The 24,469-nt window shown below is 54.1% G+C and overlaps 1 protein-coding gene and 2 long non-coding RNA genes across 5 annotated transcripts; 1 reads left to right on the forward strand and 2 right to left on the reverse strand.

The window, feature by feature from the left end:
• Positions 1 to 585: 585 nt before the first annotated feature.
• On the reverse strand, positions 586 to 10,518 carry LOC147371465 (uncharacterized). 2 transcript variants are annotated; one of them, XR_015163500.1, is made up of 6 exons: positions 9,785 to 10,518; positions 7,831 to 9,004; positions 7,211 to 7,347; positions 5,780 to 5,933; positions 885 to 1,068; positions 586 to 723 (listed from the first exon to the last, which is right to left on the reverse strand). XR_015163500.1 is itself a non-coding variant. In XM_086398980.1 (5 exons), the coding sequence occupies exons 2-5, from the start codon at positions 7,843 to 7,845 to the stop codon at positions 955 to 957; spliced, it is 420 nt and encodes a 139-aa protein (XP_086255106.1). In that variant the 5' UTR covers positions 7,846 to 9,004; positions 9,785 to 10,518; the 3' UTR covers positions 832 to 954. The 2 variants fall into 2 exon arrangements, 1 of the variants encoding a protein (XP_086255106.1); XM_086398980.1 differs by lacking the exon at positions 586 to 723 and having other exon boundaries at positions 832 to 1,068.
• Positions 1,915 to 5,646, forward strand: LOC147371466 (uncharacterized). The gene is made up of 2 exons (XR_015163504.1): positions 1,915 to 2,048; positions 5,352 to 5,646. It is a non-coding gene; the product is annotated as an uncharacterized LOC147371466 (long non-coding RNA).
• Positions 10,519 to 18,567: 8,049 nt separating the features above from the next.
• Positions 18,568 to 24,461, reverse strand: LOC147371467 (uncharacterized). 2 transcript variants are annotated; one of them, XR_015163503.1, is made up of 2 exons: positions 23,865 to 24,461; positions 18,568 to 19,423 (listed from the first exon to the last, which is right to left on the reverse strand). It is a non-coding gene; the product is annotated as an uncharacterized LOC147371467 (long non-coding RNA). The 2 variants fall into 2 exon arrangements; XR_015163502.1 differs by having other exon boundaries at positions 18,568 to 19,496; positions 23,865 to 24,453.
• Between the last annotated feature and the right edge of the window lie 8 nt (positions 24,462 to 24,469).

Here is a 24,469-nt window from a genome sequence, read left to right on the forward strand (position 1 = left end):
GGGGCAGAACAGGGCTTCTTGAAGGAGGCTTTGAATGGCTGAGAGGAGCTGTTAGATTTGTTACAAGGGACTCCAGAAAGCTGTGAGGGTTCTACTGCTGGTGACCCAGATGGCAAAGAATCTGTCTGCAACTCGGAAGATCTGGCTTCAATCCCTAGGTCAGGAAGATCCCCCTGGAGAAGGGAATGGCAAACCACTCCAGTATTCTTGCCTGGAGAAGTCCATGGACAGAGGAGCTTGGTAGGCTATAGTCCACGGGGTCGCAGAGAGTCGGACATGACAGAGCGACTAACATGTTCACGATCACAGTTGATTTAAAATATTGTGTTCGTTTCAGGTGTACAGCAAAGCGATTCTGCTATACATGTATTGTATGTATCTATATTCTTTTTAAAAATTCTTTTCCATTGTAGTTTATCATAAGATACTGAATATAGTCCCCTGTGCTGTGTAACACATCCCTGCTGTTGCTGTGAGGTTCTTGATCAGCACTGTATAATATAATAAAAAATCCCCTTCTTGCCTCTCACACAGTGGTTTGCCCACCTAGGAGATCTACGATAGGCAGTCAGACTGGTCCAGCCTGCAGACACTCAGTGACCCACACCCCTCCCCATAACCACCTGGTTATTCTAGCCTCTTCTCAGAGGCTTCACGGCTAGAGCTGGGTGTTGGATCTGGCTTCTTCCTCCGAAGACAATTTATGGCGACACGTCGGAGACTCTGTTTTAATGAAGTTGCAAAAGTAGGTTAATGGGCTGTGGGTGTTTTTCATTCCTCTCCCCCTGCCCCATCTCCACCCCTGGGCAGATGAATGATGCCTCTCCCAGCGCGATGCAGAGCCCGCCTGAGGATCTCAGGCTTGGACTCATGTGCTCACACACCTCTTCCTTGGCCTCCTGCTCAGCTCCTCAGATCTCCTCCTCCTTGTAGCTGGGAAGGTGCTCAGAATGTCTAACCCCAGTCCTTCCTGCTGTCGCTGTGTCTCGGAAGATGCTCCAAAGTCCGCCCAGACTGGCATATTTGAGTGGCAGGGCCTAGGGCAAGGGCTTGGGCAGGGGTGGGACCCTGGGGAAGAAGAAAGCTAAACTTATGGATGATGGACATCTTTCGGCTTGGAGAGGCATGGAGGTAGAAGCTTACAGAACTGCAAGTTTGAGAGGAGGAACCAAGCTTCTAGGAACCTCTCCAGTGGCTGTCCCTGCCTCCCTAATTCATCTGTGTGTCCTGGTGCCTTGCATGGAGCATGGCTGCCCTGCGAATGGTTGCTGAGTGAATGATGATGGACTCAGTGACAACTCCTCTCTGCTCACCAAGCCTCTGGGGCTAGAGCTCCCCTGACCCTTGCTCACCTCTGAATCGGCCCTCAGCCTGTTCCTGCTTGGGACCCCCTCCTGCCCTTCCCACCTCTCTGCCCAATCCTTGCCCCACATCCCCCTCTCTCAGGAAGTTTTCCGTCACTAAGCTGCAAGGACAGTTCTCTATTTATTTGCCTAGGTCCAAGGTGAGGGGCTATCACCCCAAAAGACCGGGGTCTCCAGGAGGAAGGATCTATATCTTTTTCCTCCAGATTTCCCCTGCCTCAGTAACACTCAGGCATGGCTTTTGGCTTGAGGGGGAGCTCAGAGCCTGGTTGTTGTTGGGGACGCACACCCAGGAAGACTATCCGGTTGCCTGTGTACCTCTCCTTGGTCCTTCCTCCCTACATGCCCAGTCTCTGGCCAGCAGTCACTCCTGGCCCCTTACTGTCAATAAATAAGGCTGTTGATCAGGGTTTGGGACATGAGCACCCAGGTGGAGTGAAGAGGGCCTCACTGCCTGCAACCTCAGATTATCCCTGTCTTCCGGAAACCTGGCCCACCTCTGCTCCCTCACACCTGGCTTTTTTTGTTTTTTGTTTTTTGTTTTTAATAGCCCGAGTTCTCTGCCCTGTTCAGGCCCAGGAAGAAGCACGGGCTTTGTGGCCTTTTAGACTACTTTATCGGAGAAGGCAATGGCACCCCACTCCAGTACTCTTGCCTGGAAAATCCCACAGATGGAGGAGCCTGGTGAGCTGCCGTCTATGGGGTCACACAGAGTTGGACACAACTGAAGTAACTCAGCAGCAGCAGCAGCAGACTACCTTATAGAAATCCCATAGGAGCCCTACTGGAAAGCCCAGAGAACCCACATAATCTCCAGGGAAACACCAATATCCTTAGCCTTACACCAGCATCCAGAATCTATACACACATCTCCAAACCCATTGTAACACCAAGGACTCCCCAGCCCAGGCATTGCTACTGTGCCACCCCAAGCGTGGCACACCAACGCAGGCCCCTGCAGGAGCACCTGAGCCTCAGGCTGGCCTTCTTGCTCCCCTGCACTTGTTTTCTTTCCTAACCCAGACAGGACATTCTTCTTGAAGACTCCAAAGTCTTCATTGGACCCTGCCCGCATAGTTTCACTGTGGCAGAGGAAAGGGTGGGTAGGCAGGGCGTGGGTGTGGGTTGGGTGGCTCATGGAGGATGTCAGGACCCAGTCAGCTACCAACTCGTCCGATGTCTGAAGAGCTCCAATGTCTGAAGAGCTCAGGCAGGAGGCCTAGAGGTCAGACCTCGGGAGGCCTTGCCTGAATCGGTCGGGCCTGGGTTTATTCATAGGTGGGTAAGCAGAATGAGGATGTGGTGGAGGTGGCTCCTCTTTTCCTTGGTCTCAGCTAAAGGACCCTGCTCCCTAGAGATACAGGGGAAGTAGGGGGTCTGGGAGGACAGCAGACCAGATGGCCTGGGAGGGCCAGGGAAACCCAGAAGCCATGGGTGTTTACACCTGGGGTTCTGTGGACACATCCACTGATGTAAAAGGAGACAGGACTGCTGGGTCCCCTGGACACACATCTGTCTGCATGCCTGCTGTACAAGTGTTTTGGGCCTAGATTGGGGGCAGGCATGGGAGGGCAAGATGAAGGGGGGATTGGGAAATGGCATTTCAGAGGGAGGACACACAGGCCTGGTCTGTTAGTCTGGTGACAGGGGACACTCACATCTAGGACCTGATTTAGCAGGAGCTGGAGGGAGTTGTTCAGTGCAGGAAGATACAGAGGAGAGGAACCACGGGTTTCAAATCAGGAAGGCTTCATGGAAGAGGCGAGTGGGCAATAGGGATGGAAAAGAAGGGAGGGGCAGAGCTGGGGAGGGTTCTCACTGGTGGGGGAAGGGGAGGCAGATTTCCTGGCCAGGCTGAGAGTCCAACCTGCAGTCACCAGAGGTTAGAATCTGGAGGTAAAATTCTGAGAATGAGTGTGAAGGTGGAAGTGTTGGTACTCTGGGCTCTGCCCCTAACCCTCGACCTTGAGCAATTTACATACACTGACAGAGTCTTCTTTCCCTAATCATAGGGGATAAAGCAAGCATTCTCTATATTTAAAAAACTGCTCTGGTGGGTGAGAACACCGCTTGGGAGGAGGCTATTTAGGCCCTAGTTAAATAGATTTCAGCAATGTCAGCCCCTCCTTGTAAGTGAGAAGGCACGTTCTGAGAGGGCTAGGTCAGCTCTGCCGCTAGCCAGTCACTTCTGCAGCCCAAGTTCCCCTAAAACGAGGGGCCTTGTTTTGACAGATCACTCAGGCCCCTCCCTCCATCTGATATTTGTTTAATAATTTTCAAGGTCCTTACAAGAATCAAATGAGATCATGAATGCCAAGAAGCTTTGCAGAAATATAATGCGTGTTCTCAATGTGCGGGGTTGAGGGGCTGCCTGGGCTGAAGGGAAAGGTGCTTACTTTAGAGTTGGGCCATGGGCAGGGGTCCATCATTGGGGCTGGGACCCCTGGAAAGAAAAGCAGGGCCCCTGCTGGGTGTATGCCCCTCCCTTCCCACAGCCTCTGGACACCTGGCGCCATTCCCTTCCCCCTTCCTAGCCCAGCCCCAGGCTCTGGGGGCAATGAGCCCTGCTCAGGATGGGGGTGGGGCTCCCAGGGGCAGGGGCAGAGGGGTGGGCACCTCCCCTCTGAGTGGCTCCAAGCTGGAGCACAGCAATTACGCAGGAGGATTTATGTCCCTTTGCCTTTAATCGGAAACTCCGTGTCAAGAAGAAAAATCTGCACTGTCCTCCGGCCCAGCTTCCTGCTTTATCATTATTATTGGAGGAAGGTTGATTTGGAAACTTAAAGAAAAGTGGGGTTGGGGGTGGGAACCACCACGAAAGGGGAGGTGTGGGGCAGAGGGTAGCCTTCCTACTGTTTGTTCTGGTTCATCCCAAGAATGGGACAAAGGGTGGGATACTGGGGATCCTGGAGGGCAGGGGAGAGAGACAACAGGTTCATTAGGGGACGGGTAGTGTCTGGGGGTCGTGGAAGGAAGGAGCATCTGGAGAGCAAGGGAGACAAGACGCCAGGAGGGAGGGAAAGGGTGGGTGACCGTAGGCAGCAACCAGGAGTTAAAGGGACTTGGGCAAGAGGACGAAGAGAACTAGGGCTCACGGTGGAGGGAAGGGGAGACCAGGTACTGGAGAGGCAGTGTGAGGGTGGAAAAACCAGTGGGGGGACCAGCTCTCAGGGAGCTGTGGGAGAGGGAGACTGTGGGGTGTCCAGGGGGATATAGCATGGAGAGAAGAGAAGGGCTGGAGCCATGGAAGGAAGAGGCATCCAAAGCCTGGGGAGGGTGGGGGCGGGGTGGGGATTAGGGGTAACCAGAACCTGGCCTAGGGCTCTGAAACTCTGGCCAGAGCACTATATTCCACCTCCCGGAGAAATCGCTCCCAAAGCAGAAGTGGAAACCTGAGGCTTCGTGGGAGGGCAGCACCCTCCACCCAGGAGACCAGGAGACAGGGGTCCAGTCCTGGTGGGGCCAGGGGAGGAACGGCTTTCATAGGGCCATGTCAGCAGGTATAGTGCTTGGGAATTCACTGCAGAAATCCCTAGGCCCTGGGGAGACTGGGACTGAAGTGTTGGAAGGTGAGAGGCCTGCACCCTTGGGAAGAGGAGGGGCCCAGAAGGCCTCCCAGCACCCCACATCCTTATCCGGAAGTCCCCCTAGAGTCCCCTGTTGCCCCTCCTGTTACCCGGATTTCATCTTCACCTGTGGAAAGGACACCAGCTCTGGGGTTGCTCCCTGGGAACTGACCCCCTGTGTGCACCTCTGTGAATCTGAGGTTTCTTATCCAACAATGTGGCGACGACAATATCTCCATGGCAGGCCGTTGTCAGGATTAGAGATGATTAGGCAAAGAATCCAGCACACAGTAGGCCTTCCAAAGACACCCTGCCCACCTGGGGTAGTGCCCAGTATGTGCAACCTCCTTCCTTTACAAAGGCCAGACTAATTCTCTGTGTGGCTCCTCATCAAGCCTGGGTGTGTGTCACTGTCTTCTAGGAATGGGAAGCTTGGCACAGAGCCCCTGAGTGACGTGCCCGAGGCCACACAGCACATCATGGGAGCAGCCAGATGAGACAGCCTGTAACACCACCGGAGGGGCTTGAAGATCTTCTCTGGGTCTCTTCCTCCCTCCTTCCCCCAAGGGCCCCACCCCCGGCCCCTCGTCCTGGGATCCAGGGTTGAATTTGGGGTGCTCGGTGGAGTGTCTCCGCTTCCGACCCTACTGCAGCCTGGCCCATGTCCACCCTCAAGCGCCTCCTCCCCAGCTCAACTGAGAGGTTTTATAGCCGTTTACGAGCAATTTCTGTCCATATATCACCGGAGATATATAGCCAGGCAAATATTAGGGACCCAAGCGGAGGTTTTAAGAGGTGAGTTTTACTGCTGCTGAAAGAAGGCGTGATAGGCAGCCCGCGGAGACCCACCTCCCTCTCGCGTACTCGGCGTTGGCCGGGCGGTGGCAGCATGGACTGGGGTTCGGCCGGGAAGACTGCCTGTGAGCCTTGAGTGTCAGGCTGGCACCCAGGGGTGGCTGGAGGAGGGCAGTGATCACAGGGTGGAGTTCTGTTCTTCCAAGAGCTGTGAATGGAAGGAGGTGGGGGCGGAGAGCCGACCTGAGGTCCCCATCTGGCTGGGACAGAGCACCTGCTTCAAACCCAGGCAGGAAGACACTGATTCCAGTGGGTCCGACCCACTAACAGTTGTCAGTGAAGCACCAGGAAAGCGCTGCCCCGACACGGGCCCCTGGAAGGGGCTGCTGTGCAGCCGTTCACTGCAAGTCCTTAAGAACTGGATCTGAACGAGGAAACGCTGGCTCGAGGCAGAGGGCTGGACACGCGGCCTCTTACCCTCTTGGGCCCTGCCCGATTGACCCTGGGGGAGGGCTGATAGGAGGTCTACCTTGACCGCTCTGCGCAGGACCCCAGGCCTGGCCCACGTGGCCCCTGGCCCGTGTGTGCGGCTGGGTTGGGGTGAGCGCAGAAGGGTGAGGAGAGCCTTCTTGGCTTGCAGCATATGGTGAGAAGATGTCCCGGGGAATCCTCGCTCCTGATTTAAGCAGCTCCGACAGCTTTATGGCGCCTCCTCGAGTGAGCCCCCAACGTTGGCCGTTTAACTTTTTAGCGTCGTTTAACGCTTAGGCTCTGGCGGACAGGCAGGCCCCTCGGCCCCAGAGGCAGCAGCACTAAATCAGGACACTCTGAGGCCCCGATAAATAATTTTTACAGGGCACGCAGCCCATAGATCACCAATGGGGGTGGGGGGAGAGCGGCTGTGATATTTCAACCAATTGTCATATATGACTACCCCGAGCTCTGATCCAGGTCGTCCGCATGGCAGCCAGCTTCATAACCACAGCCCCGGGGCCCTCCACGCAGGGCCTGGGAGGGGTGTGGGGAGATGGTGCCTCTGATAACCCCACAGCCAGCTGGTGACCTGGGGATGCAGATCTGTTCAAACCTGCCCTAGTCTGCAGAGCACAGGGCTCCGTCCAAGCTGCCTCGGGCACTGCGAGAAGGAAGGGCTGGGGCCCGGGTGGGCAGAGAGGAAGAAAAAGAACTTTTTGTAGCCAAAAAGTCACTTTTCAGACCACCTTCCTGGTTTCCCCATCCAACTCCAAACCTGAGGGGCCTGGGAGAGAACAGGCAGCAGGTCTGCAGCCAGAGGGAGGGCAGAGCTGAGGGCTGGAGGGAACGGGAACTTGTGATGGGGGCCAGGGAGTGGAAGAAGAGAAGGGAACAGTGGGGAGGGAGAAGGCCAGGGAAGAGAGGGACAGAAAGACGAAGATGCAAAGATGCATGAAGACTCCGGAAGAAAGAGAGAGAGTCAGAGGCAGGGGGGGACAGACAGAAACTTACCCAGAGACGATGTTCCAACAGACAAGGTCTTTTCCTCCAGCCTGGTACCCAGCCAGAGAGATGGTGGTGCAGACAGACTGGGGAGGGTGGTGTCTGTCAGGCTGGCCCATCGTGCCCTGGGAGGGCACCTCCAGCACCTAGGGGCCCATTTCCAGCACCAGCTCCACGCTGCTCCCCACCTCGCCCCCTCCCCCCCCAGTGCCCTTGCCCTGTCCCCTCATCTGTAAGATCCTGGGATTTGTGGGGACACTTAATCCATATGGAGCTGATTCATTTCCATCTAAATCATCTCCATGAGCTTCCCTAAGAGCCCTCTGATGTGCCAGCCGCCATTCCTCTCCCTGGTGATGGCGGGCTGGGGGCTGCCCGTAAACAAACCTCAGCCGCCATCCATCCATCCTGGCGTCGTCTGTCAGTCCAGCCAAGACCATTCATTTCTCCAACCCTGCTTCCCTACCCGCCCCCTTGGCTCCTCCAGTCCTTCCTTCTGTCTGTATGTCCATTTGTGTGACCCTCCCCTTCATGCCCCTCTTCTGGAACCTCCACTTCTCTGCCTTGCCTAGGGTAACATCTTGAGGGGTCAAGTCAGCTATACCCCTGCCTACAGACTGGAGCCTTACCTGATCCTGTCCCATCAAGATGAGGGTCTTCTGGTTCACCACCTTCCAAGAGGAAAGGCCTTCTGATGATTTTACTGAACAGTGTTGACAACCCAGGCTCAGGGAAGTTCTTTCTTCTATCTAGCTCGTGTGTTGGAGGTCCACATATGATCACATGTTTGAACAGGAGTGAGGGTAAGATTACATAGGGTTTGGTCTCCAGTATTTGTAATGTGTGCCTCTCTAGGTCTCCTCCAGCGTGTCAGGCCCATGCCAAGCACGTAGTAGATGCTCTGTGTCCACTGGCCACAGTCTTATCTATCAGCTGCAATGAATCCAGGGCCCTCACATATGCCCCACTGATCCCGCAGGTCTGTTACAGGGCCCAGATCGTGGCACCTCTAGCCTGGCAGGGTTTGCAGGAAACACTAAGGAAGTGTCTTTCTCTTCTGCTCTCCCACCCAAACTCCTTAGCCCCGTCCTGGGAGTCGAGGCTGCCCAAACAACTCTGTCTTGGTAAAGATGGTACTGAAGAGGAGGAGGGCGAGCAGCAGGTGCTGGGGGTCTTCCATGGCACCAAAGTAGAAGCCTCACATTTGGGTTTACACGCACTCATAAGCAGATCGTGGGGAGCATTGCTGCTCCCGGCCCCAGTCTTCGGCCTAATGACCCTTCCCTTCTCAGGTTCTTCACGTCAGCCTGGGAGGTGTGATCCTGGGAAGGGGCTGGGGATCTGCAGTGCTCTCATGAGAGGAGATGGGAGCATTTCTTCTGGTCTCATCTCAGTTTCTCCATCCACAGCAGCTGTGGGAGTCGAGGACTGGATCTGTCTCTGGAGTAAGAGACTCTGGTGGCCCTTCGGGGGCTGATGCAGGCATGCATTAAAGGGTTTAATGCATGGTGGAAGTGGAGCCGCAGGAAGGGATGAGGGCAGCCTCTGTCCATTTCACAGTAAAGGCAAGTGGGAGAGGCAGAGGAGGTGGGGGCAAGTCTTTGGATGGCCCGAGCAGGCAGGTGCTCTAGCCTCCCCTCATCCCCTCCGCTGCACCATCAAGACCAGGGACACCTTGCTGAACACGTGACCTCCCCCAGGGTCAGACCGGACCAGGTAGAGCATCCCACTGCATGAGTCGCTTCTTCCCAGGCGAGTGCCCAGCACCTTTCGCTCTTGTTGTTGGTCTTCTCCAGGGAGCTGCTGTGAGTGCACAGAACAGGTGGGGCTCTCCCAGCTGCTATCCAGCTGTGAGGAACCCAGCCCAGGCCTCTCCCACCCTCTGCAGGGGAGAAGGCTCTAATTCTAGCTGGAAAGATGAGAAGGGTTGTGGTGGGACAGAGGGGCCAGAGGGGGCCGTGGGGAAGCTAGCCACTTGCCCCAGTTGTGTGAACATATGTGTGGAGGGGAGGGACCCACAGGTGGCAAGGCCCAGCTTAAGAATGATGGAGTGTTTCTTAGTTCTCTGAGCTAGAGACATATGGGGCATATAAGACCAAGCAAAATGAGAAATTACTGCTTAAGAGAGAGAGGACATGGGGGAATAAGAAAAAATTCAAGCCAGGGGGACCCAGTGCCACCTGCCCCCTCAACATCATGACCTGACCCATCTGTGTTTGGCTGGATCAAAGTCCAAGGGGACGGGGAGGCCTGAGAACTGACCCTCAGGGCCTTTGGGGGGCAAAAGCTGATACCCAAAACGTGCATTTCCCTGATGTTACACAGAGCAAGGGGAGCTGGGAACAGCTGCCCAGATTCTCCAGGTGGGACTGTGGGTGGAGCCTGCTGCGTGGCCTCCTTGCTGTTCCCGCCTGACTCCCCATCCCTCCCCCTCTCTTTCCAGTGGGGAGCCAGTTCTCTCTCCTCCTGTCCACTCATTGGCTCCCGCCCTCTCTTGTTTCCTCGTCTCCCCTTCCTGCGCCAAGCCTCCCAGGCTTTGTCTCGTCCCACATAGGCCCTGCCCCCCAAATCAAGTCCACTTACCTAACCTTGTGGCTGATGACAGTTCTTCAGGGTCCACTCATGGGCTGGTGTCTTGGTCCGGCGGGGTTGGAGTTTCTTTGATCCATCTGTCCTCTGTCACTCAACATCCACATGTCCAGTTTAGGCTGTGACCTCCACAAAGCCAGCAAGGATCCAAGTGTTTATGTGGTCACCAACATAACTCCGGGAGCAACCTGATTTTTGATAGAGTTAAGAGCTCTCCTTTTGATTCCATGAGGCAGAAGTATCTAGAAGGCTGCAGAGGGTCTTAGAGGACCACTGAGTATGACTGATGCACTGTCCCTGGGGAAGCCACCTCCCGCTATTGCAAGCAGTGATGGAGGCTGGACAGTGGGAAGACCTTCTGAAGACTCTTGAGGTGGAAGGAAAGACTTCCAGGGTTTCCATGAAGCCTTTGGGGAGGGATGGCTTTGGCCTTTTCAAGCTCGGAGGGAGTCAAGGGGCTTGTGAATGTGGAAAGGTTTACTTCCAGCCTTATAGGATTGATGTAAAGGAGGGCTGGCCACTTCCTCTTCAGGACTCATCGTTCTCAGTGCAATCCCATTCACAATTTCTCTGATAACTCTCTGTTCTTTGGCCAGAAATCTGGTTCTTGAATTCCCTCTCCTGTTCTTCCCATGGTTTGGGAACCAACTCCGGCTCCATCTTGTGGTGCCGGAAGAACAGAGAGGTAGAGTCACTTCTGGACAGTAGCACAGCAAGCCTACAAGGGGCTGGGGACGTGAAGGGAGAGGATGTGATCCTCAGAGGGGAAAGGGCAGGGTTGTCCAGAGCAGAGTTTGACATCAGCCAGAAGAGCACCCCCACCCAGCCACTGAGATCCAAATGTGCGCACGATGGAACTGTCTTTACAGCCAAGGGCCCCCTCCCTCCCAAGGAGAAAATCCCACAAGTGGGGAACATCTGGATCAAACCGCAACCATGAAAGCACAACATCAAACGAGGGCTTCGGAGCGACCCTCCCCACAGGCCCTGCTCCAAGAGAAACTGCAGATCTTCCTGCTCTAAGCTTTTAAGTGTCACTGAACCACTCAAGTTTGGGATCTCCCCTTATTCACTGGAGACAGATGTCCCCGAGTGAGCACAGTTGGGGGTTGGGTTCGATTACCCCAGCGGGAAAGGGTTTGTGTGACCGGATCCAGGCCGCATCGGGGGTAGCCTGGGAGTCAGAGCCGTGAGGAGGGGCGCCAGCAGTTCAGGCTGGGGGTGGGGGAGAGAGAGGGGACAGGTGGGCCTTTTAAAACGTGCCTACATCAAAGGTCTGAGCAGGCTCCCTTCCCAGCTTTGGCGCCTCGGGGCAGGAAAGCAGTGATTTCACCACATAACTGCACGTAGTCGGAGGGATCTCAGTCTGAGAACTTCTGGGGAATGTGGAGAGGGGAGGGAGGGTGCTCCCCAGAGAGGAGGACAGGGCAAGGGGGGTTCCCCTTTCCAGATAGCCTTCCCAGGCCAAGGAGAATGGGGCCAGATGCCGCCTCCCTCCCACTCGGCCCCTGTGGAGGGAGGCAGAGGAAGGACATTCTTCCAAGGTGCAGGGGAGGGAGCAGCTGCAGCCTTGGGAGGTGGGAGCTGGATCCGGATGGAGAATGAGGGGGAAGCAGGGGCATCACCCACAAAGGCCGAGGGAGGAAGACTGAAGAGCACGTAATTCCAGGAGGCTGGTGGCTCTTCCCTTCCTGCTCCCAGGCTCCATCCACTCACCTGGCCATGATGCTAGCAGGGAGGGATGAGGGAGGGGTAGATGGGACCAGGAGGCGCCCCAGAGATGGCTGGGACCTCAGTCCACCTTTGAATACTCTGCCCAGAGACAGAGCAGCTGAGAGGGTGCTGACACCCCACTGTTTGGAAGAAGCCAATGGATTCTTCTCATGGTGGAAGATAAGCCTCAGTTGGGAGAGTATGGGAAGAAAAAGGGTACCACTCACTCTCAGTTCACATCAGCCCCCCTTTCAGGATGCCTTCCCTGCCCCCTCCTCTCTTTGCCCTGAGAGGTTTAGGTGTGGGCGTGGTACCTCACGATGCCTGGAGTGGGTAGCACCGGTGTAGGGCCTTCCCTCACTGCCTTGTAAAGATCTGCTTCTGGTTTCTTTCCCCGTCTAGACTGTCAGCCTTGGAAACATGGGCTCCTTCACTCTCACTGGGTTCCCAGTGCCTGGCAGAATAGGTGCTCGGTGATGAAGCCCTATCCCAGCTCCCAGCTGGCATGCATTTCTCCCACCACCTGCATACTGGGAAACAAAGGGCACCCATGTGATGATCCCTCCACAGTCGCAGGCCCTACGAGGGTCTCCAAGGGCAGCTCCTATCTGACATGCTCTGGGGGTCCTTTGAGGGGCCCCTAGCTGCGAGCACTCTCTCTTACCTCTGAAATGGACTGTGTGCAAGTTTCACCTCCGTGGTCGGGGCTATTACTGTTATGTTAATCTGGAATGGATGTCTTTTTTGGTCACATGAGATCGATGCTCTCTGTGACCAGATTCTTTTCCTCCGACTCTCCACATGGCCCGCAGTGCCCAGTGTGGAGGAGTCCCATCAGGAGAGGCTGACTGTGGGCTGGCTGACTCTTTCTTCCAAGTCCTAGTGTCTCAGCCTCTGATGTGGTGGCTCATCTAGGGCTCTGATGGCTGAGTGTCCGGAGCTGCTGAGTTGGGGATGTCCTGGCAGAATGGGGTGAACTGAACACGAAGGAGCTTGGTCCCAGTGAGGTAAGGACACGGAGTCTGAGTGATCCTGCACGCCAAGAGAATGCTTGAGGGGGATGCTGTGGAAATGACTGAGGTCAGTGGGCTTTGTTCAGACTCTTTCAGAGAGGAAAGCATAAAAGAGGGTGGAAGGAGAGAAGAGCAGGGCTGGCAGAGGATGCAGAAGAATATCCAGGTGGGATGGACTTTGCAGTGGGTAAGGAGGCTAAGGCAGCTTTGCCTGCAGGTGAGGGCCCAGGAGGGAAGGGCCTGGGCAATTGTAAACATTCACTCTACACCAAGGACCCTGACCATCCACCACTCCATGACCCACTGCCATCCCTCCCCAAACTCTAGGCCAGGAGCGATCCTACATCTCACTGCAATTTCTAGGCCCAGACTGACCTGTGTTCCAGCCACATCACCTGACACTGAGCTTGGGTCGGATCAGCTTTGTTCCATACCCCCGAGATCTTCCCTAGGGCTGGAGCTGCCTTTGAAGTTGTGAAGAGAAGACTAGTGAGCTGTCTTCTGAGCCTAGATCTCAGCGAGGGGAGGGAATCTCCACTTTGAGCCCTTCTTTTGGGGCTGAGTTGCTGACCCTTTAGTTGTCAAAATGTAGATATTTCATCTGTGAATACTGGGCAAAACTGAATCGCCAGTGTCTCTGGGCTGCAGGGTGGCAGCACTGCTCAGCTCCAGGGACCAACCACTCACTGCACTCCTGGAGCACAACTCTAGGTGGTGCCATTCACATAGAGTTTGATGTGCATGGCACCTGTGCCCCCACCCACCCACAAGATTGTGTGATGGTGGGCCACCATCATGCCCTTTCTGGGTCAGGACTTCCCTGGTGGCTCAGATGGTAAAGAATCTGCCTGCATTGCAGGAGACCTGGGTTCAGTCCCTGGGTCCAGAAGATCCCCTGGAGAAGGGAATGGCTACCCACATGGGTATACTTGCCTGGAGAATTCCATGGACATAGGAGCCTGCTGGGCTACAGTCCATGGGGTCGCAAATAGTTGGACACTGAGGACTTTTCTATTTACCAACCCAAGCAAGTCAAGCTGAGAACCAGTAATATTTGTGAGGCTTTGCCTGGGGACAGAAAAGTGGACAAAATGATCTTCAAAGTCATGTACTCATGAGACATGGGCGCCAGGAAACCAGAGTGTCTCCCAAAACAACAGGCCCATGGAGCAGGATGCAGTCTTAAATTGGGTAGCAGGGAAAAGAAATGCAGATTCCATCCATCAAGGAAGGAATTTCTATCTTCAATTCAGATAGAAAACAATTACCTAGTTGCACTTAGTAGGTCTGTAGTTACTGTGAGGTGAATCAGAATCAGTGTTGACATTCCTGTCTCTAGGTTTGGAGTTCATGAAAGCAGAAAGACCCAGCCACCATGGTGACATTTGTGTATGGGAATTTGCTGAAATCTGAAATGAGATTCTGACCCAGATGGGGGTCAGGAATTTGTTTCCTTCCCTTTTTCTCCTTCTTAGGAAAAGCTTAGTTTGCTATTTAGGATGAAAAATAACCACCAGATGAACAAAAAAACGATCATCAGAAATGATAAATAACACACTCCAGATGTGTCCAGAAAGAAATGCAACTGAAAGCACCACTGCCTCCAAGTAGTCACCTTGGGGAAAAGCCCTTCTTCCAACAAGGCAGCAATGACACCGGTTCTGTAACTCCTCTTTGGGAACTGTCCGGAGGGTACCTGACTCAGTCTTTGAATGTCCTTATTGGAGAGAAAATCACTTGCTTTTCTGGAATCAGTCAAAAAATGATTTGTAGCTAATCATGTTTGTCTTGAGTATTTGTAGAATGGCTACAAAGTCCAATTTAAAGGAGTCTTTGCCAAAGTGGTTAAATCAAGGGAGGTATAGATGTATGTCCTCCTGAGGTGACTGTGCTGAAGGACATCCTTTGTTCGTTCTCCTGTGTTTGTTTAAAGAAGCTAATCGCAGATACACATCCCATATTGTATTGTGTAATAAAATAATGTATCAGGATGTTGAAGGCTATATGCTAACAGTTTCCTCCTCCTCCTGCTATTATGACTTCATGCCTCTGTCTACAATGCACTTTTGCTGAGGGAGGCAGGGAATAGAGGAATGGGGCAGGCTCCCCGCGGGAAGAACTGCTGCCGTTATCCAGGGCGAAGGTTCAGATCCCCATCTACCCTCGAGAGTTGCCTAACTCTGCACTCCTTTTTGGAATAGCTCTGTGTTCACTCTCCCGGGGGATTTGGTCAACTGGGCAGAGCACTTTTTTAGGGGAGAGGGATTCATTTTGCAGCATGATTCCCTGTCATTCATGCAAAAATCAGCATAATTTTAAGAGAGGGAAGTTTCTGGCTCATGAATTATGTAAAAATGTATTTTTCACAAAAAATGGAGGGGATGAGGTCAAAACACACCCACACAGCAACCTGTTTCTAACAATGATCAGTTAATCTAAATGAAGAACTCTCCAGTTGGAGAAGTTTCCAGGACGTTTGCTTTCTTAAGAATTCTGGCTATGCTGGGTCTTTGTTGCTATGTTTCGGCTCTCTAGTTGCGGTGCATGGGCTTAGTTATCCCTTGGCATGTGGGATCTTAGTTTCCCCGACCAGGGATCCAACCTACGTCCCCTGCGTTGGAAGATAGATTCTTAATTGCTGGACCACCAGGGAAGTCCCAGGATGTTTGCTTTCCTGAGGAAAGATCTGGAAGAAATGTATGAGCCCCAGATTAGGGAGCCTGAGGGTCAGTCTTGGGAAGGCTCGCCCACCTTGAGCAGTGGTTCTGGGAGAGATTCCAGTCCTTGGGTTCGAGCTGGGTTTGTGGGGTGGACGTGGGTGTGCTCACCAGGGCTGGGGGCCCAGGGAGAGATGGTGTGACCTCCAGGAGGCCTAGCCCCCCAGAACCCTCGGCACTCCTGCTCCTTTGCTGATAGACCAAGCTGCAAATCAGGAATTTATTAGGAGCTGAGACTCATTTTCCCACCCTTTATAGCCCTGATGACTCAGAGCCAGACTCTGGCAAGGGGCTTCCTCATGGTTTTAATTAGACAATTAATTTTTTATTGGGTCGTTTGATTTCCGGAGCTGATTCCACTCTCCCCCTTGTCCCCCACCTGCCTTCCAGCTGTGAAAAGCCAAGGGGAGGCCGGGGGATTCGGGGAGCATGCAGAGAAAAAATGCGAGGCCTGCCCTGGAGCTGATGTGGAAATCAGTGGGTGGGTAGGGGTCGGAAACCCTCTGTCCCCCTCAGCTAGTCCAGCACCAGAGACACTGTCCAGAGCTCAGCCCTGGGCTTGCGGGAACGCACAAAGGCATTCCTAGCTACTCCCCGCAAGCTTCTCTCAAACTGTTGGGCTAATTAGTAACATGGGGTTGGCGGGGGCAGACAGGGAAATGTGCCCAAAATACCTTAGCGGCATTTCTGTGGTTAATCCTGGCCGTGCTTGGAGGCTATTTACCCTCTACCCAGGGATTAGGAACCTGTTTGAGTTAGAAGGGCAGAGAGAGGCCAGGGCTCCACTCTGTCCTCCACCTGCTCGTAGGAGCCGGGCAGGGGCGCTGAGCCAGCAGGAAAAAAAGTGAGAGAAACCTGTCTTCAATCTATCTCCCTTTATTGATCTCCCTGCCGCCCAGCTGCTGGGCTGCTTTGGAATCTTGATCCTCTCCCTGCCTGCCTCACCCCTCAACACTGCCCTTGTGGTCAAATATCAACCTGCTTCAGAAAGGTGGGGACGAAAGAAAGAGTGGCAGGTGGTGTCAAAGCCGGGGGGATGGGCCCAGGTAAGGAAGGGTCCCTTATAGACCATACACACTCTCTTGGAGGAGAGGGGAGTCCCCTCCCAAGATTCCTGATCATCTCCATCCTCCAATACCAAAGGATACGGCTAGAGTCAAGGAAGAACTTCCTTTCAGTAGCAGAGACAAGCAGCTCCTTCTTTAGAGTTCTGTGAGAGCGCAAGGCCAGTTTCTATTGAGAGCTTCGAGGGTTGGAGGCCTTGAAGTGGAATTGCAGGGATCAGAGGACTGTTTCCTCAGGTGCCCTGTTGGTGGGGACATTGTCACTTGTTGTTCCTGCACAAGGACTCCCGAAAACGTGTGGTCACATGCGCTGACGTAGCCACTCAGAGCCAAACTAACAAGCACCCCTCAAAGAACAAGCCAGGACACCATTCAAAGAGGGGACCCTCCCCACCATCCACACTGTCCTCCAGAGGGAGCGAACCCCTGAACTGGGGCACGTTGGGCCCACCCAGCACCACCCCAACTGGGGGCCGGGGGAGCATGGGCTTCCCTTGGGGCCCAGGACTGGAACAGGAGCACATACTTACAGCGGGTTTTGAGAGGCACCAAGATAAAAGGATCCAGAGATCAAAGAGCCCCTAGAAGCTCAGTGTGCAGACCTCCGGGTCTAGGATTTGTTCTGTAAAGAGATTCCCTTCTCCTTCTGCAAAAACTTACGTTGAGGGGTCCCTCTGTTAAGGCTTGTGGTGGTTCCATGGTCAGAGCAAGGGGACAGCACGAGGTGGGCCCTGCTGGGACACAGGCCTGTCTCCTGCTGGGGCTCATCTCTGACCACTCAAGCCGTGCAGAACTCCACAGAAGGAGGGACAGGAAAGTGTGTATATGGCATTTGGGGGTGAAATGCAGATCAAGCCCAGATCATCCAGTGACTTGTGCTTTCGTGTGGCTCCAAGGTGGAAAGGATTCACACCTTCCAGGACTCAGGCAGGGCACTGGGTTAAAGGGGTGCAGTGTGTGTGCATGGGGATCCTGAGCTGGGCACCTCTTGGCCAGTGAGAACAAAGGGGCCAGGGATGCAGACAAATCCCCATCAGAGAAGTCACGTGTGTGTGTGAGCATGTATGAATGAGTGTCCATCTGCAGGGAGAGGGGAGAAAAAGAAATGGTGAAGAAAATAGGAGAAAGAGAAGAAATAAAATCAAAGGCACTGAAATACAGAAACAGAGGGCAAGCTAGCAGACTCGCACAAAGAGAGGCAGAGAAACATCACAGGAGCCTGGGGACTGGGCAGTGGGAGGCGGGGAAGGGAGAGCCCTGGGAGGGTCAGCAGCCCGAATAATTGGCCAGGCTCCTGCCCTGGAAGGTGGGCAGGGAAGGGAAAGGGCGGCAGAGAGAGCCCCCGCTCGCTGGGCAGAGCAGAGGCCATGGAACCCGCATCTCTCAGCTCCCAAGCAATCAGCCTTCTCCCCCTGCCCTTCTCCCCAAGCCCAGAGCTGATTGACGGGCCTGCAGCTTCTCTGGGTCTGGGTGGATTTGAATAATTAAGTCATCTGGATTCTTATGATTTACCATTTTCAATGATAAATAGACAGCGCCCAAGCCAGCCAGTTGGCAAAACTCTGGCTGCTAGTTATAATTTGTCAAGCTGCCAGTAGATTCATGTTTCATGCTAATGGAGAGAGACTCATTGACTAGGGGGAGGCGGTGACCCGGTCAGCTCTTTCCTCAGGCACCCCAGAGGTCGAGAGGTCGGGGGAGAAAGACCGGGCGGTATGGATTTTCTGTAAGGGTCAGTGTAATTTTATAATAATTCAGCGGGTACACACGCTCTCACATACACAGAGGATCATGTATGCGGAGATGTGTTTGGATCTGTGCACCCGCCCCCCAACATGCACCTGCTCCAGTGCAGGCGTCTGGGTCCAGCGAACACAAGCCTGCTTCGGGAATGCTCGTCCGGCCCCTTGCACGTGCACACCCTGCTGTCACCTTTAGGCATGTGATAACACCAAGGCAAACCCGCAGGCCTGTTCAGACGCCCAGAGAAACAGAACAGCCCACCCCCCTCCCCCAACATCTCAAGGATGGGAAGGTACCTCTGGGTGACCCTTCTGCTCAGCATCCCAAACCCTTTATTTCAGGGCTTCCATGGTTGCTGATCGCAGGGCACGACTCTTGCTTCTTTTCTAATATTTTTCCAGTAGGGGAAAGAAATGAGCCCTAGGGCCGTCTTGTTTTTTGCCGACTGACTGGGTCTCGGTAGCTGGGGCTGGGAAGACAGAGGCTCTAAGCCCAGGCACATGGAAGGTGGCAATCAAAATCCAAACTTTCTTTTCCATCAGTCTGTTTATTTATATATTTGTCCATACGTATTGAAGCCTCACAGTGGCAGGAATCCCATTATTGACTATCATGACAAATCTGAGGTGGGGACAATGCTTTGCACATAGTAGGTATGAAATAAACATTGGTGTAACGAACAGCCGCAGTTACAGATTGATCTCTTGGTACAGCAAACTACCTATTTCCCTTCTCTTCCTCCACCTCAACAAACCTTTACATCATCACTGGTTTGAGAGGCCAGAGAAGAGGTGTGGGGCTGGGTGAAGCCCTCTCGGTTCCTTGATTTGAGAAATCTGGGCCTTTCGTGTGATAACGATGCTGATTTTATATCAATGGAAGCAGTCTGGTCTCAGTTTTGACCCCCAAATGCCCTTCAAATGGATCAATGAGCAAGGAAGGACTGAGGAAGGAGCCTGTGTCCTTCCTCCGGCCCAGAAGAAAATTTGAATTTGCTTGGAGTAGCTTCTGAGCAGGGCCAGAAGCTGCAGCTTAATACCATCCATCAGCAGCTTTAAGGTTTGGTGGGGGCGTGGGGAAGGACTGGGGGACCCAAGGAGAAACATTTCATTGCCCTGTCCCCCAAGATCCCTACACGACACGGAAAAACACAGCAGCAAACTGAACAGAGCAGAAGTGGAGGCAGCAGTGAGTACCCAACGGCAGAAGCTGCTTCCAGCGTCAGGCTCAGGCTGGAAGTGGTCGCAGCTGTCGGCTCTGCCCAGGAGATTCAAGATTCCGGATCCTGCGAAGTGAACTGGGCTCCCTCCTTCCCAGGTGGGGGCCAGGCTGGGGGCAAGGAAGCTGTTCTGGGTGGACAGTCGGTGTTCCCTCCACCACCGCCTGGAATAAGAGGCGTCCTTTTTTTGCTGAACTGCTGTGGATGGCGGTGGGCCCAGCTAATCAGGGGGCATTCCTTGGAGAAACGGCCAAGAGTCAGAATTGACCAGCTTCTCCATCCAAGGGAAAGAGGCCCCCTAAATGCATCGGGAATGGGGAAATAGGTTTCGCTTGTTTAATAGTTTGAGGCTCTGATCTGGCATTACTGACATCACCAAGGTGAGCTCTTGTAGCCCTCACTCACCCGGGCAGAGCAACGGCCTCGGGGGCACTAGCAACTCCACCCCCATGGGCAGGGACAGGTTGACTGTGGCCTGCAGATGGGTGAGGTGGAGAAGGATTTTCTGGGGGTAAGCCACAGGGACATGACAGCGATAACCATGATTGATACAGAAAATGAGTTACTACAGTCTGCACTTGATTAGCAAAGCTTACTCCCCCATTTTGCCTTTCATCCTCCAATCCCAATATTTGCATCTGAGCAATGAACTCTTGAGGTCAGCGTCCATGTTAGCTTGTCTGAAGGTCTCAGAACAAAGCCTCTGGGTATGAAGACGCTACAAGAGCCCCAGCCTGGACTAGATGAAAAGGGAGAGAAAGAAAAGGAAAGTACAGGAAGAAAGAAGGAAAGAAGCAAGCAGGCAGGGGTGGGGTTTGGGGGGAAAAGGGAGAGATAAAAGAAGGAAGGAAGAGCCTTGAGGAAGGGAAGGAAAGCTAACAGCCACACTGGAACTGCCGGACTGAGGCCTCCCTGAGGGGAGCTGCAAGGTTCTACTGGGGAGGTGGCTTTCCAGCCGGTGGTTTGAGAGTTTTATCTTCAAGGGTTGCGCTGTCCGTGGAAGATGTGCTGAACTCAGTGACCTGCCCCATCCCACTTTGGGGAAACAAAGGGGTTACCTAATCGGCTTTAAGTGGGTAGTTGCCACTGGATCCCATGGACACGGTACGGAAGCATAGGCCCAAGAGGCTGCAGACACAACCACCCCCTGTCAACCTCTCCTACGGGCTGCACCTAGAGCCATTTTGCCAATTAATCTATGTGTGTAAGATTTCAGTGAAATATACCGCACACCGAAAGTCCAAATGCCCTGGGAAGGCATGTTCTCATTCTCTTTCTGGCGTGAGACGCTTTCGCTGGCTCCTCCAGTGTCTGCAAACCTTATACCAAGCTCCTTCTAGATTAATCTGACCCCTTCTGGCATGGAGAAATCCCTTGCCCTGAAAGGTAGCTTTCCGGGGCAGGGCTGGAGATGAGGCTGGCAAAGGAGGACGATTTTTCTTCTCGCCAAGGAAGAAAATGAAGATGTCCCTTCTGGAATGGACTGGGCCTTACCCTCTCTCTCCTGTGCACATACAGGCAGCCTAACCAAAGGGACACAAGAACCCACCAGTGCAAAGGTTTTGCTTGACATAGCGACCAAACTGAGGTCCAAGGTCACAGAGCCAGAGCATGGCAGAACAAAGAGGCCCAGTCTGCAGACAGTGGAGGTGGGTCAGGAGACGGAGCCAGGGTGAATCTGTGACTCGCGCCGCTCTGCAGTGCTTCTTCTGCTTTTGGGAACCAGATCTTGATCTGCAGAGCCTTAAGGCTGGCCCAAGGCAGGTGCAGATGCAGGAAGAACTCCTCCAGCTCTGTCTACTTTGGGGAGAAGCTAATCACAAGAGGCTGGCCTCCATCTCCACCTTGGTGGGGAGGCGGGCACCAGGGCCCTAGGAGAGGGAGAGGTGGTGGGAGGTCAGGATCCACTCCCAGGAGGCCGGGGTACCTGGGAGCCCCCACCTCAGCTCCACCGGCCTCTCTCCTCACCCCTTCCTCTCCACTCCTTCCCTCCCTCTGCTCCTCCCAAGTCTGCACCTCCTTCCTGTTAACCCAGTTCCCTCTTCTTTTCTTTCTTTCCTCTTTCTCTGTATATTTATTCTCAATTTTCCTTCGTTTGTTTTCCTCCTGCCCTCCCTCCACTGTTTTCTCTTCCTTCCCTCTTTCCTTTTCCCTAGCTTTCCTCTGTTCCTCTCCATCTCTTTCTCCCATTCATTTTTCTCTTTTACTTTTTTAAACTTCTCTCTCTTTTCCTGCCCTTTTCTTTTACTTTCTAGCCTTCTCCTTTTGTTTATGTGCTTTTCCTTCCTCTCTTGCTTTTCTTCCCTTCTCTCGTACAACAAACAAATCTTGCTTCTTCATTCTGTCTTTCATGAATGTTCCTTCGTTCCATCGCTCTTCCCTGCTCCCTCCGAGTCCCCTCCTCTGCCCTCACTACAGGGCTTTCTCAAATCTTCTCTTCCCTCACCAGTCTTTTTGTCGTTCTCAGGTTTTTTCCAGTCCTTTGTGCAGCTTCCTCAGCCTCCTTTCCATCTTCCATTGTTTATAAATCCTCTCTCTGAACAGGCAGAAGGCATAAATGTGCCCCCTCCTCAGATCAGGGCTCTGTCCTGCATCAGCCTACCCACCCCTCACACCATTCTTTCTCAGCTTCCCTCAATGCGGGGTTCAATTTCAAGGGCTCACAGACGAGGCTGTTCGCCCCTAGCTGAGAAGTCAGGGCTGGGTCCACAGCTCCCCAGTACAGGCTTAGGGGACGCTCTGCCAAACTGTCATGACTCCATCAATCCTAGTATAAAAAAGAAAAAGGAAGAGAAGAAAAGAGTAAAAGAGAGACAGCTCTACAGACTGTGTGCGTGTGGGGGGCAGTTGGTGGAGATGGGGGAAGAGGTGGAAAAAGGTCTAGATTCATCAAAGAGGGAGGGGGCAAAGTCCAGACCCAGGCGCCTTCTCTTAGCTCACCCAGAGCTGGGACAGCCGGTAAAAGAAACCTCAGTCGGCTCCCTGTTAATTTTGGGATTGGGTGGAGATAAGACCTTCCATCCCATTCCTCTGGGCTAGAGAGGTGCACAGGGCCACAGGGTGGGAGGAAAGAAAAGGGCTTAGACTTGAATATCAGCCCCTTTCACTTTTGCCCCGGGATACGTCCCTCCCAAGGGCCATGCTCTGGAAACCTCTGAGTCCCTAGGCAGTGCCCCCTGTGGCTCTCTCGGAACCTCTCAGCTAGGCAGGCCCACTTAGGGGCTCCACCATGAGCAGTGTCTGAGCAGTCCCTGGACTACCCGCAGAAAAACCTCGGGTGCACTGAACACAAAGGCCTGGGCGGTTTGGCCACTCCCGACCAAAAGATGCGGGTCAAGTAGAGGCCAGAGACACCACTCGCTGGAGGTGGGAATTTTCTCTCCTGGGATCCACAGCCCCTCCTGGCTTTTTCCAAGAAGCTGTTCAAAGGCTCCAGCCACATCCTGCCTGGCTCCTTGGGTCAGACGGGTAAACCTCAGCACCATGGAGACCCTCCGCCCTGGCTGGGCCTCCCTTTGCCTGGCTCTAGAGTTCTCTGGGTCCTGCTATACACCTGCCATAGCCCCCACTCTCCCGGCTTTCCCAGACCCGGCAGGCCAGCCCCCATTTCCACACCAGCCTGCCCACTCTCCACCTGTGCCCCCAAGTTCAGTCCCACCCTCTGATCCCACCCTCTCTGATTCCCTTTTGAAGAGTCTTTTCCTCCTAGAACTTCTCTTGGGGAGGGGGGCTGGAATCTCAGCCCCAGGGAAGGGGTAGGGGGTCTTTTCCTGACCTTCTTGCGTGGGCTGGAAGAAGTTGGAAGGTGGTTTTGCTGGGGGGTGGGGAGGGACGCTCCCCGGATTCCATCTTGGGAAAATGGGTCTCTGAGTCAAATTGGAGTTAAAAGGAGAAGAAGAAGAAGAAGAAATTCATGTCATTCCTAACTTAAAATCAGCAAAAGGTTCCCAGGGGCAGCAGGGGGCCCCCGAGAAGGTCGCGAGCTGATGCTTTGGATCGATACCCCGCCCCCTACCCAGGCAGAGTCGAAAACTACCGTTTGCGGCTGGTACTTCTCTCGCTTTCCTGGGAAAGCCCTTTGGGGATCTCTAAGCGCCTCTAAGAGTTTGCTGGGTGAGCAGGTTCGGGACCTGTCCGGGTTTTTATACATCCGTAATTAGCCGTGATGGAGAAATAAACAAATGCATCCTTCCTCCGATATAAGAAGCAGGGCCCTCTCTCCCACTTCAAACCTCAAAACCCAAACTCTGCTCCCATCTCCATCTCCTCAAAAAACTTTTCTGAAGTTCCTGCAAGTTGCGTTTAGGGAAAGAAGTGATCACCTTCAGACTCTACGGGTCTCCAAGCGCCCAATTTCTCCCATTCTCTCCAGTTTCAGAAGCATCCCCTATCCTCTGACATTGCCACCTTAGTCCCCAAACGGGTGAGGAAAGCTGCTCTGGCTCCACTCCTCTGCCAGTGGCTCCTCCAACCGCAGCCCAAATTCCCCCGAGGTCGGGTAGATCAGTATCTGCCAGCAGGGGAGCCGGGATGAAGTGAGGAGAGAGGCAGAGATGGGGAAGACAGTTTTCAGGCTCCAGCGCACCCCTCCCAGACCCAGCTCACCTGTTCCGGCGGGGCTCCTCTGGATTTTAATCCATTCAAAAGTTTGTCGGTCTCTCACATTGTCTGAGGAGGGGCGCAAACTCGGCGGTCGGGATGGGGTGGGCGCCCCCTAAGAGCGCAGGCGCCTGATTCAGAACGAGCCCCTGAGAAGCAGGACTCGGGTGCATCTTCCCCAAGGTGGGGGCCCAAGCAGTGATCCGGAGAGATGACGCTCAAGTGCCCGGGGTACCGGGTCAGACTGCCAGCTGGGGACCGTCCAGGGGAGACTGGGCGCTATTAGAGGAAGAAGCCTGCGGGGCCGGGCAGGCTCGGGAATTGGAAGGAGAGGGCCCTGGGTCCCTGGCGTCGTCCCTCTCTTCCTCCAGTTTGCAACCTCCCCGGTGTGTCCCAACCCACAACATTCCCCAAGCCCCTTCTGGGGCGACACTCAGGACCCGGACAACGCAGAGAGGGAGGGTGAGGGGGAAAAGTGACCCCTTTTCTTAGCCCCTCCCCAGGCCCCGCGCCACCGCTCCCCCCACCCGTCCCTGCCCAGAGCCAAGGGACGTACAGAGAATTGCAACTAGAAATTCGATCGATTGGTACGAGGGACCACGTGGTCCGGG

The sequence above is a fragment of the Bos grunniens genome, chromosome 5 (assembly GCF_055505025.1).
Source record: "Bos grunniens cultivar Pamir isolate PY7600 chromosome 5, Bosgru_T2T1.0, whole genome shotgun sequence".
In the NCBI taxonomy this organism is placed as follows: domain Eukaryota; kingdom Metazoa; phylum Chordata; class Mammalia; order Artiodactyla; family Bovidae; genus Bos; species Bos grunniens.